The sequence below is a fragment of the Mobula hypostoma genome, chromosome 7 (assembly GCF_963921235.1).
Source record: "Mobula hypostoma chromosome 7, sMobHyp1.1, whole genome shotgun sequence".
Lineage (NCBI taxonomy): Eukaryota > Metazoa > Chordata > Chondrichthyes > Myliobatiformes > Myliobatidae > Mobula > Mobula hypostoma.
This window is the reverse complement of record NC_086103.1, coordinates 185,803,905-185,816,638: the sequence shown is the minus strand read 5'-3', so window position 1 is coordinate 185,816,638 and position 12,734 is coordinate 185,803,905. Positions and strand designations below refer to the sequence as shown.

The 12,734-nt window shown below is 44.7% G+C and overlaps 1 protein-coding gene and 1 long non-coding RNA gene across 3 annotated transcripts in view; one reads left to right on the top strand and one right to left on the bottom strand.

Moving 5' to 3' along the window:
- pgm2l1 (phosphoglucomutase 2-like 1) overlaps positions 1 to 2,619 on the bottom strand; it is a 161,649-nt gene extending 159,030 nt beyond the window's left edge. The window contains exon 1 of one of the 2 annotated variants that reach the window (XM_063054756.1): positions 2,401 to 2,619. In XM_063054756.1, coding sequence (XP_062910826.1) covers positions 2,401 to 2,508 — 108 coding nt within the window. In that variant the 5' untranslated portion in view covers positions 2,509 to 2,619. The remainder of the gene's footprint in view (positions 1 to 2,400) is intronic. The other variant, XM_063054757.1, reaches the window with a different exon arrangement.
- A 371-nt stretch (positions 2,620 to 2,990) lies between these two features.
- On the top strand, positions 2,991 to 12,313 carry LOC134349829 (uncharacterized). The gene is made up of 3 exons (XR_010018781.1): positions 2,991 to 3,045; positions 4,433 to 4,576; positions 12,026 to 12,313. It is a non-coding gene; the product is annotated as an uncharacterized LOC134349829 (long non-coding RNA).
- The last annotated feature ends 421 nt before the right edge of the window (positions 12,314 to 12,734 follow it).

Sequence of the window (12,734 nt, the reverse complement as noted above, 5' to 3'; positions counted from 1 at the left end):
ATGCCTTTTCCATCTATCACCTCCCAGCTTCTTACTTCCTCCCCCACTCCCCAGCTTCACCTATAACTTGCCAGCTTATCCTTCTTCCCCTCCCCTTTCTTATTCTGGCATCTTTCCCCTTCCTTTCCAGTCCTGATGAAGGGTCTCAGCCCGAAATGTCAATTGTTTATTCATTTCAATAGATGCTGCCATATTTTGAAGAAGAATAGAAGAATAGAATAGTACAGCACAGTACAGGCCCTTCAGCCCACAACGTTGTGCCAACTCTTAAACCCTGCCTCCCATATAACCCCCACCTTAAATTCCTCCATAAACCTGTCTAATAGTCTCTTAAACTTCATTAGTGTATCTGCCTCCACCACTGACTCAGGCAGTGCATTCCACGCACCAACCACTCTCTGAGTAAAAAACCTTCCTCTAATATCCCCCTTCAACTTCCCACCCCTTACCTTAAAGCCATGTCCTCTTGTATTGAGCAGTGGTGCCCTGGGGAAGAGGCGCTGGCTATCCACTCTATCTATTCCTCTTATCATCTTGTACACCTCTATCATGTCTCCTCTCATCCTCTTTCTCTCCAAAGAGTAAAGCCCTAGCTCCTTTAATCTCTGATCATAATGCATACTTTCTAAACCAGGCAGCATCCTGGTAAATCGCCTCTGTACCCTTTCCAATGCTTCCACATCCTTCCTATAGTGAGGCGACCAGAACTGGACACAGTACTCCAAGTGTAGCCTAACCAGAGTTTTACAGAGCTGCATCATTACATCGCGACTCTTAAACTCTATCCCTTGACTTATGAAGGCTAACACCCCATAAGCTTTCTTAACTACCCTATCCACCTGTGAGGCACCTTTCAGGGATTTTGTGAGAGTTGATCAATAACGAATTGCCTGTTTCCAAGGATAAATTACTAACTTCACCAACTATCAATAGCAGATTCAAATTAGTAGGAATACATATTTCGAAGAAATTGATGGACAGATAATTGGAGGTAAGCAGAAGCAGTGTGTGAGAAGCAACATAAAATGCTGAAGGAGCTCAGCAGTCCGGGCACCATCTATAGAGGGGATTAAACAATGTTTCAGGCTGAGACTCTTTATTAGGGCTGGCAAGGAAAGGGGCAAAAGCCAGCATAAGGTGTCAGGGGAAGGGAAGGAGTATAAGCTGGCAGGCGACAGGTGAGAGTGAAGGTGGGTAGGTGGGGAAGGGGGGCTGAGAGAAGAAGTCAGAAGCTGAGAGAGGGTAGGTATAAGGGGTAAAGGGCTGAAGGAGGAAGAATCAGATACAAAAGGACAGTGGACCATGAAAGAAAGGGAAGGAGAAGTCTCCAGATGGAAGTGATGGGCAGGTGAGGAGAGGAAGAAGGGGTGAGAATGGAATGAAAAAAAGACCGGGAGAGGGGCAAGTCGATACCCAAAGTCAGACAAATCGATGTTCAAGCCAACAGGTTGGAGGCTACCAAGGAATAGGAGGTGTTGCTCAATTTCAAGTAGTGTGCACAACTTTGGTTACCTTACATTAAAAAGAACACATTCATACCACAGGGAGAGTGACTCACCCCCTCTCTGATTGACACACCTCAACCAAGGGAGGGGGGGGGCATCTTCACATCTTATTCCTCCTCCTTACTCAAGAAGCTCAGTTTAGTCAATCTCACCTCCTACAACAGACCTACCATCTCTGGTACTACACTGGTGAATCTATGCTCCAGTCCCTGCAAGTGTAGTTACTAAATTCATTTTAATAGAACAAGTGATAATTTTCACTTAATCAGATTGTTCTGCAAAGGTGACCTCACAATCTCTCAATTCAATTTCAATGCTAAAGTTCATGTGACATATTTAAAACAATTCTGTCCTCACTGCAGGAGCATTTGACTGTTCACGAGTCTGAAGAGATGCTCATTTCATCAGCGCTGTATCTCCATCAGGACCATCACTAACTGGATATTCCCAGCCCCTCAAAGCCCAATTGGACGCTCAACAGCTGGCCGCTGCACCAGCCCCTACAGCCTCATCAGAATCATCACCATCAGTCCCTTCAGGCTCAGACAGACCTTCATCAACTGCCCTTCTAACCTCATCCGGTGCATCACAAACGGCTCATTAGCCCAAGCCCCTCCACCCCACAGGTCATTCAACCCTTCAAACGCCAACAGGACCATCACGGTTGTCAGTGTCCAGCCACTCCAACCCTATCATCTGGCAATCTTCACCTCCTGCTCCCACCCTAAAGGAGTCCGCCACCCGCCGTTACCAATAGCAACGCTTTTTCAGTGCCAACAGAATGGCGACTACCCGCGCTGATAACGAAGGTAAACAGAGACGGGGCCGAAAGGCGGGGAGAGAAGGGAGGGACCGAGCTCTGTGGTAAACATGTGTGCGGGGCAGAGCTACGGACCTGGTCCCAGAGTAGCCACTGGTACAGCGCCCGCTCCAGCTCCTGGTCTCCATCGTGGGGCTCGCATCCCAGCGGGTTTCCGTTCATGTCCTGCCCGCCGTCCCCCATTCTCCGCCCGCGCTCACAGCCTGGCCGCCAGCCGGTACCTCACTGACAGCAAAGCCGCCTCTTCATCGTGTGCGAGCTGCCGCCAACGCCGTCTGTTTTCTTCCCCCATAATATTCCAAACTGCGTCTGCGCAAGGCGGGCGGCGCCGCCTTTGTAGTTTGTTAGCCGGAAACGGCAGGGGCCGTGGGGGAGGTTGGACTACAGATCCCAGCAAGCACCGCGCGACGAAGATGCGCTGGTTACCCGGGAAACGACGTGGAGGGACGGGAGAGACAGGCTCGTCACGGTGCCTACTGGGAATTGTAGTCTCAGGTTGAGCAAATGCACCAAAACCAATAAACAACACACACACAATGCCGGAGGAACTCGGCAGGCTGGGTAGCATCTATGGAAAAGAGTAAACTGTTGACATTTAGGGTTGAGATCCGTCATCTGGACTGCAAAGAAAAATTAAAAAAGAGGGACTACAACTTCCATAGGGCAATGCGTGCTCCATGGCCGCCCAGGCCAAGGACTTGGTATTGCCTCAGAAACCTGGTAAGTAAATATAAGATTGGCTGTATCACATGATAAGACTTTTTCCACCGAACCATACAAGAGATCGTTCCTTGCATTCATCAACAAAGCAGTAATCCTGTCGACTATAAGACGTAAGAGCTGAATGAGGTCATTCGAGTCCGTTACACCATTTCATCATGTCTGATTTATTATCTCTTTCAACCCCATTCTTCTGCCTTTTCCCCTTGCAACCATCGATGTTCTGATTAATCATGAACTAATCAACCTCCTCTTTAAATACTCAGTGACGTAGCCTCCACAGTCGTTCACGGCAATAAATTATTTAGATTCATCACCCTCGGGCTAAAGAAATTCTTCTTTATCTTTGTTCTAAATGGATGTGCCTCTATTCTGAGGCTGTGCCCTCTGGTCCTAGACTCTCCCACTATTGGAAACATCCTCTCCACGACCTCTCTATCTCGTCCTTTCAATATTCAATAGGTTCCAGTGAGATAGATTTCCGTTTATATTCCCCGCTCCCCCCGCCCCCCGCCCCCCGCCAACCCTCTCTTCTAAACTTCAGTAAGTGCAGGCCCAGAGCGATCAAACACTCCTCATACGTTAACTTTTTCATCCCTGGAATTACTCTCGTGCACCTCCTCTGGACCTTCTCCAATGCCACAATGGCCCCAGAGCTGCTCACAATACTCCCAAGAGCGATCTGACCAAGGTCTTATAAAGCCTCAGCATTAAATTCTTGCATTTGTATTCTAGTCCCCTCAAAATGAATGCTAACATTGCATTTGCCTTTCTTACCACCAGCTCAATCCGCAAGTTAACCTTCAGGGAATCCTGCACAAGTCCCTTTGCACCTCGGATTTTTGAATTTTCTCTCTGTTTGGAAAACAGCCCATGTCTTTATTCCTTCTATGAAAGTGCATGACTATACACTGCTCTATCCTATACTCCATCTGCTTCAACACTTCATAAAGGCTCCTGACATGCCCCAGGAAAACAGACTTTTTCCCATTTCGACATGTCAGACCATGACCTCTACTGCCACAATGAGGCCACACTTAGGCTGGAGGAGCAACGCCTTATAATCTGTCTGGGTAGCCTCCAACCTGATGACGTGAACATCGACTTCTCAAATTTCTGGTCATTGACCCCACTCCACTCCTGTTTCCCTCTCTCACCTTATCGCCATACCTGCCCATCACCTCCCTCTGATGCTCTTCCCCCTTTCCTGTATTTCATGGTATTCTGTCCTCTCCTATAAGAATCCCCCTTCTTCAACCCTTTATCTCTTTCACTAATCAATTTTCCAACTCTTTACTGCGCTCCACCCCTCCCAGTTTCACCTATCTTGTATTTCTTCCTCGCCTCGCACCGCCTTCTCATTCTGACTTCTCCCCTTCCTTTCCAGTCCTGATGAAGGGTCTCAGCCTGAAACGTCAAGGGTTCACTCTTTTCCATGGATGCTGCCTGGCCTGCTGAGTTCCCCCAGCACTTTATGTGTTGCCTTAAAGTAAGATCATTGGTTCTGGGACACATCTCAATCGATAAGGAAGTGAGTATAGTTATCGTCAACACAAAATAATCTGCAGATGCTGGGGTCAAAGCACCTCCGGTCCGTCCGCCGCAACAGACAGGATCTCCCAGTAGCCACTCACTTCAACTCTGCTTCCCACTCCCATTCAGATATATCCATACAGGTTTCCCCCGCCATCCAAAGGTAAAGCATTCCTATGAAACGGTTCGTAAGCCGAAATGTCGTAAAGTGAAGAAGCAATTACCATTTATTTATATGGGAAAATTTTGTGAGCGTTCGCAGATCCAAAACTAACCTACCAATAACACATAAAACCTAAAATAACAGTAACATATAGTAAAAGCAGGAATGATATGATAAATACACAGCCTATATAAAGTAGAAATACTTTTCCACAATCATTACTAAACTGTTCTCCGTAGTGAAAATCTCACGCAAGCGCCATCGGCAGAAAATCTCACGCAAGCGCTGTTGGCAAGAACACGGCACAAGCGCTCTCCAGTAACTTTTAAGCTATGAAGCTGCCAAATCATACCAAATAACACGTAAAAATACACTGCCAATATAAAGTAGAAATAATGTATGTACAGTGTAGTATCACTTACTGGAATTGGGACTACAGCGCCGAGCACACTGATGATGGTGTGTTAGGCTGAGTTGTCGCAGGTTGGGGTGGTGCAGTGGCCCCCACCCTCCAGGCCGCCGAGCGATACATTGCCGCGAAGCGTGCAGGAATGCAGCGGTAGCCGGGAGGCACACAGCACATCTTTAAGAAAAAAGCCGAAATAAACATGCTAATTAATTAAGTGCCGCCCGGCACGTAATTGTCGGCCCAGATCAGAGCCGATTTCCGATTGCATCGTCTCTGATCTGGGCCGACAATTATGTGTCGGCGGCACCTAATTAATTAGCATGTTTATTTCGGCTTTTTTCTTAAAGATGTGCTGTGTGCCTCCCGGCTACCGTTGCATTCTCTGCGAATCGGTATCTATCCGCGGCCTGGGTGTTGGGGTGGTGGGACACTGGGGTGTCATCTCGTCGTCTGTTTCCATTAGAACAGGCAGCTCATCTTCTTCTATCTCTGCCCGCCTCGATGTCGAAGATCGAGGTTCGTCGTCTGCTGTGGCTGATGTGGAAGGCTTGCTTGACTGCTGAGCCTCGCGCATTTTTCTATCATACAGTTCTTTGTAAGGACTCAAACCATCCTACAAATATCCCCTAAACCGACGTACCCTTTCAAAATTAAAGTCGTACTTTATCATTACTCATTCGGTTTCGATTATTATCCTTTTTTCTTCCAATTGCATCAGCTCTTCATCCGTCAGTTCTTGGTCATGGGATGCCAAAACCTCTTCAACATCATCTTCATCAACTTCCACAAGCCAAACTCACTTTGTCCTTGCTTCGTTCACCACGATCGAAACGCTTAATTATGTCTAATTTTACGTTAAGTGTAACACCCATACGGGCTCTTTCAGGCTTTTCCGATACCTCAGAACCCATCTTGCAAACAGCTGCTCACAGGCACGTGTTAAAGCAATGCCGTTCCAAATCCGGGGAGAGCGGCTGCTTGGGGCGCGCGCTGCCTTTTATCGCGTGCTGCTTTTTTTTTCGTAACAGTGAAAACACCTTCTGAAAGCGAAAACAGGGTACTAGTGTAGGTCTTTCATAACAGTGGGAGGTTTCATAAAGCGAACATTCGAAAAGCGGGGGACACCTGTACATGGCCTCCTCTACCGCCATGATGAGGCTAAACTCAGGTTGGAGGAGCAACACCTCATATACCGAATGGGTGGTCTCCAGCCCCTTGGTATGAACATAAAATTCTCTAACTTCCGGTAATTCCCTCCCCCTCCCTTCCCCTATCCCAGTTTCACTCTGCCCCCTCCTCCAGCTGCCTATCACCTCCCTCATGGTTCCGCCTCCTTCTACTACCCATTGTGTTTTCCCCCATTCCTTCTTCACCTTTCCTGCCTATCACCTCCCTGCCTCCCCTCCCCCACCCCTTTATCTTTCCCCTTACTGGTTTTTCACCTGGAACCTACCAGCCTTCTCCTTCCCACCCTCCCCCCACCTTCTTTATAGGGCCTCTGCCCCTTCCCCCTACAGTCCTGATGAAGGGTTCCGGCCCGAAACGTCGACCGATCTTTTCCACGGATGCTGCCCAACCTGCTGAGATCCTCCAGCGTGTTGTGAGTGTTGCTTTGAGTATAGTTATCCCCTTTTGTTCAAGAGTCTGATAGTTGAGGGGTGGTAACTGTCCTTGAAGTTAGTGGTGCGAGTCCTGAGGCTCTTGTACCTTCTACCTGATGGCAGCAGTGGGAAAAGAGCACGGCCTGGGTGGGGATCTCTAATAATAGATGCTGCTTTCCTACGTCAGCGTTTCAAAGTAGACATGTACAATGGTTGGGAGGGCTTTACCTGTGATAGACTGGTTGTTGAATGCTTGTTAAAGCAGTTTGTCATTGAGCTTACTAGGGGATCAACTATATTGGATTGGGTGTTATGTAATGAACCGGAGGAGTTTAGGCAGCTTAAAGTAAAAGGACCTTTAGGAACCAGTGATCACAATATGATTGAGTTCAACTTAAAATTTGATAGGGAGAAATTAAAGTCTGATGTAGCAGTATTCAGTGGAGTAAGGAAAATTACATCCAGCTTGGGAATAGGAACAATGCCCACTCACCAGTCAAAGTCAAAGTACAATTTATTATCAAAGAATGCATAAATTATACACCCTGAGATGTGTTTGCTTACGGGCAGCCACAAAGCAAGAAACCCAAAGAACCCAAATTTTAAAAAGACCGAAACCATTGTGCAGAGAAAGAGAGAGAAAAACACAATTGTGCACCAATAGAAGGAAGCGACAGTGTTCCAAACCAGACCGAGTCCTCTGATCCACTCCCTGATAATAGTAGCTGCCAGGATAATCAAGGATATGACCCACCCAGCTAACACACTTTTCATCTCTCTTCCCTCCGGGAGAAGGTTCAGGAGCTTGAAGACTCGTACGGCCAGATTTGAGAACAGCCTCTTTCCAACTGTGATAAGACTGCTGAACGAATCCTGACCCGGATCTGGGCCGTACCCTCCAAATATCTGGGCCTGCCTCTCAGTTTTTTTTGCACTACCTTACTTTCCATTTTTATATTTTCTATTTATGATTCATAATTTAAATTTTTAGTATTTTTAATATTCACGATTGATTTGTAATCCAGGGAGTGGGAAGCGCAGAATCAAATATCGCTGTGATGATCGTACGTTCTAGTATCAATTGTTTGGCGACAATAAAGTATAAAGTATTCCTTTCACACTCAGCATATCTTTCTCTGGCCCCATCAGCACTTTGTTGGGTTTAGTGTAATGCCTGTTTTCTTCACCAGTTTTGTGAACAGACATTCGAGGATGGCTGTGACATCTGCCCCAGTGCCCATTTTGAATGTCACTGCCAGAGTTTGCTACTGAACCGTAGTGCACCAGCCTTGTCTATTTGAACCTAGAGATCCAAGGACAGCTCTCTCTTTGTCTGAAGCATGGTCTTATTTAACCTCCTGGAAAACTGTTTTTGAGTGATACTGGCTTTTATAATGGCTACCTCTATTGCACTGGTAGTGTTTCACTTCTTTTGCTGGAAGGAGGTCTTAGTCATGGAATGGAGACTTGCTGCATCTCCTGCAGTTGGACATTTCAGCTGCTCTTTGTTTTGCTTGTCTGTTTTGAGCTGAGCTCCACTGTCACCTCTTTCTACAGTCTTTCTGATCTTCTTTTTGTACAGCTTTTAGCTTTGCTTCAGCATCATTTTTGTGCCTCAGTTTTGCCCGTTGTCGAACATTCTCACTCTGCCTAACCATAGTAATAGCTTTCTCTCGTGTGAGATTTGCCTGCAACTGAAATCTCTCTGACAGGTTTCTGGTAGCCCAACAACAATCCTGTTTCTAATTAGCTAATCTCTCAGATTTCCATATGCACAGTTGTCTGATAGGGCATACAATGCTGTGATGAAGTCATTTACACTTTCACCTGGCTCCTGTTTTCTGGAGTAGAACTTTGCCCTCTCATGTATCACCTTTTGCTTTCCTGTGAAATATTCTTTGAATTTGTCTTGAACAGTTTTGTATTCCTTTTTCTGAGCATCTGTCAGTCCTAATCCACCCATGATGTCCCCCATGCAGTATATCAGTGTGCTTACCTGATGCTCTTCTGAAGCCTGAGTGAGATTGCTTGCAACTCTAAATCTCTCAAAGCATCTGTGCCATTTCTCAAAGTCCCCTGGTCTAGAGAAATATAATGTCCTGGGGGCTTTATTAAGTAAGTAGATATAGGTTCTGCTGGTATTGGTTCCATTTTCCTGGTTGTTTGTTTATTATTTTACTTACTTGGACTACAAAAAGCCTTCTTTTCTCTCCGAGAGTTTGACTGTCTTCTCTGCTGTGTCTGTGTCTCTGTGCACTTCCCCAGGTTAGTAGCTCACAGATATTACTGTGTATCCACTTTTGAATATAGCTTGAAGGCGTTGCCTAGCAACCCTGGCCAGTTCTCAGCTCAGTTAGCAGACTAGTATAGGCAGTTTAGGTTGATAATCTCTGGATATTTTTCCATAAATATATGCAAACAAGTACAGTCTTACTGTAAATTCATTCTTGTTGGGTATCTCACTTGGTCTGTACTACAAGTTCATTGACGACTAACCACTTCTGACACCATGTTGTGTTGGATATTGAGGGAGAGTGCAGAGCACACCAGCATGGCAGCCTGCAGGATATTCAACTGAACTTTATTGATAACTTCTTGCACAATATGTGGACTCCTCCCATGTGGCAATGGCTGACTGAGTAACAGAGGGTTAACCCATTAATTACTGTTACGTACTGTAACGTTTTGGAAATAAACCAGCACCAAGAGATTTCACGCTGAGTCGGGTTTTAATGTTAAAACCACTATCTTTATTAGTATCAGCTTATACTATCGTAACTTAACCAGGATAAACACATGTTAACAGTGTTATGTGTATATAGGTGTGTAAATATAGCTCCCAAACTATGTTGAGCTTGGGGGAATAAAGCTTAGAGTCTTGAGATGGTAAAGTAGGAAAGTTCAGTTCATCCACAGAATGAATGATAGGAGAGAGATATTTGTAATCCAGGGTAAATGTAGAGAGAAGGCAATTACGTTGAATTCCACAGGTTCCACGCTGGTAATTAATAAACAACAATTGTCGAAGATCCTCCGTCGAGCCGTTCCAAATCCACATATGAATTACCACCAAAGTTATCTGTCACAGGGGTGTCGTCTTCAAGGGGTTACCACATAACATACCCAGGCAAGGGTTAACTTCGAGTGGTCCCACAGGACATTCCTTAATCCACTTCTATGGATTATACAAAGTGACAGCCATACATTCGATGTACACTGGATCAATAATGAACCCACCCTTATGGGTATAGCAGAGTTCCAAATTCCCAGCCTCGACACGTGGAGCTGCTACCCTTTTCCAGGTTTGCTCCTCTCTCTCTGTCCCTCTCTTCTGACTTCTGACCGTTACTGTCTGTGTCCTTGTTTTAAAGTTAAACAGTCAGTGAACAACATCATAGTCCCGCCTTAATTCAGGCACTCTTGAAGTGACAGTCCACAGTAAATGAAACCTGTGGGTTCGTAACACTACCACTACAGTAAGTATGAAGGGAGCTTAGAAACCAGCGTCCTGGTGCCATACTCACACAGTGTGATTTATAAAAGATCACATATATCTTAATTTTTTTTAATCCTATTGGATTATTTTTAAATCCAACAAACCAAGATGCACTTTTGTTTCAATTAAACTTATCAACTTTAATTGTCATAGTTTACTTGGCCTGTTCACTTAGTTTTCAAAATTGTTAGTATAGTATATTGTTTTTCGATATTAGACCCGGTGAAGACCATATACATTTACCACACTGCCTGCTGTGCTACCATACCGCCCTTATTATAATTTAGTACATCTTTCAAGTTTTGTATTTCCTTAAAAGTTAGACAGGATTAGTTGTTGAATGTACACATTGTGTTTCATATCTCTTACACATTTGATTAATACATAGCTATTAAAACAAAATTTTAGAGGTTTCGGTGACGTCATCGTTCAGAATGGCAGCTTAAATCAATAGCTCCCCTGGAAAAGCACATATTTTGCACTGTTAATCCGTCAAATATAAGAGCTTTTGAAAATATCTGAATTGATAAGGGGGGCAAGAATGGGGAGAAAGAATGGAGATAAAAAAAGCATCACTGCAGAGCCTATGGAAGAGAGGTACAACGCACGGCTCTCCTACACGTGCGCGTGGTGGCGGGGCTGACACGGGGCCTCGTTCAGGCGAAGAGGCAAATATGATCAGGATTTTGGAAGAGATAAGGGAAGTCCAAAAAGATATAAAGCAGCAACTCAATGATATAAAGTCAGAGCTCGCCAACGTCAATCAGAAAATAGTGATGGCAGAGACACGAATTGAGAAGGTGGAAGATCACGTGCAAAACGTGGAAAGGATACTAAGTAAGACAATAAAAATATTAAATCAACAGGGAAGTAAATTGCTTGACCAGGACGGAAGATATCGACGGAAAAATATCAAGATTTATAATGTTCCCGAAGGAGCGGAGGAATTGTGGATGACGGAGTTTGTAGACAAGCTGCTGTGGGAAGGGCTGGAGATTCCCCCGACTCTGGAGATTGAAATTGAGAGGGCACATTGTGCGCTGGTCCCGAGGCCTCCCAGAGACAGAGAAAGTAAGCCGCGCTCAATAGTACTGAGATTCCTTCGATTTAAGAGCAAGGTGGAGATTCTATGAAGGGCCTGGGGTAAGAAGAGGGTGGTTTGGAACGGGAAGTTAATATACTTCAATCATGATTACCCCCCGGCGGTCTGACAGAAACGGAAGGAATATTCTGAAGCAAAACGAATATTAAAGCAAGAAAAGATTAAAATCCAAACCCCGTACCCTGCTAAACTGAGGGTATTTTACGAAGAAGGGGTACAGCTATATCAGACGGTGGAAGAGGCGACTACAGACATGAACAGCAGAGGATTTGCCCGTTAGTGTGGTCAGACCAAGGGAAAGCCTGGCTGAGCAGTTTTCCTGATCTGCTGGGGAAATAGTAAGAGAACCGAGCAAGCAGGGGATGAGAGGAGGACGAGAGGAGGATATTAGGAAGAGACTGAGTTCTCCAAAGACAGCCCTCACCTCCTCCAGAAGAGCCATAAGGTTTGGCTGACTTTAAAAGTGCTGATAAACTAAACAGAAGCAAAAACAGACGGTGATATACCAATCTCGAGAAATAAGTATTATAACGTGGATTTTATATTACTCAATTTTTTTTAATTCATTCATTCACTCCTTTTTCCCCACCTAAATGAGAATATATATATGGGAGGAATACACAGGGAAATCATTTCTGTATAATGGACACCATTTTTTTTTTACTTACTTTTATAGGTACTGCAGTGGGGGCTCTCAACTCACAGGTAGGAGGGGCTGTCCCCCACGGTTAGATGTTTCTTCTAGCTCAACCCAGCGTCATCTAGAGACCCCAGCCTTGGAATCACAACTTCGTTACCTTTTTTTTATTATTCGTGTTTCTTGGCTATTATTTGTTCAGAGAGTAGATCGATTAAGTTGTATTCTGCAAATTTCAATGATATACTAACAGATAAATACACATGGCTAAGGACAAGGTAAAATTCATTTCTTTTAATGTCAATGGGCTGTTGAATCCAATCAAACGCAATAAAATTCTATCAAAAATGAAAAAAGAACAAGCCCATGTAGTATATTTACAGGAAACTCACTTAAGTGATAATGAGCATGGAAAATGAAAGGGAATGGGCTTCACTAATTTGTTTTTCTCCTCATATAAATCAGGACATAGAAGAGGAGTTGCTCTTCTCATCTCAAGCAAGCTAAATTTTGAAAAAGTATTCGAAATGGGAGATAAGGAGGGCAGATATATTCTGGTACGGGGGAATATAGACGGAAATCCAGTTACTTTATTGAATATACGCACCCCCAGGAAGTGATATTAGTTTCTTCCAGAAAATTACTAATATTATGGTAACGGAAACAGAAGGTCTCTTGATATGTCAGGGAGACTTAAATTTACAATTACAACCAAAGTTAGACCCTTCCAATAGAAAAACTTATGAAA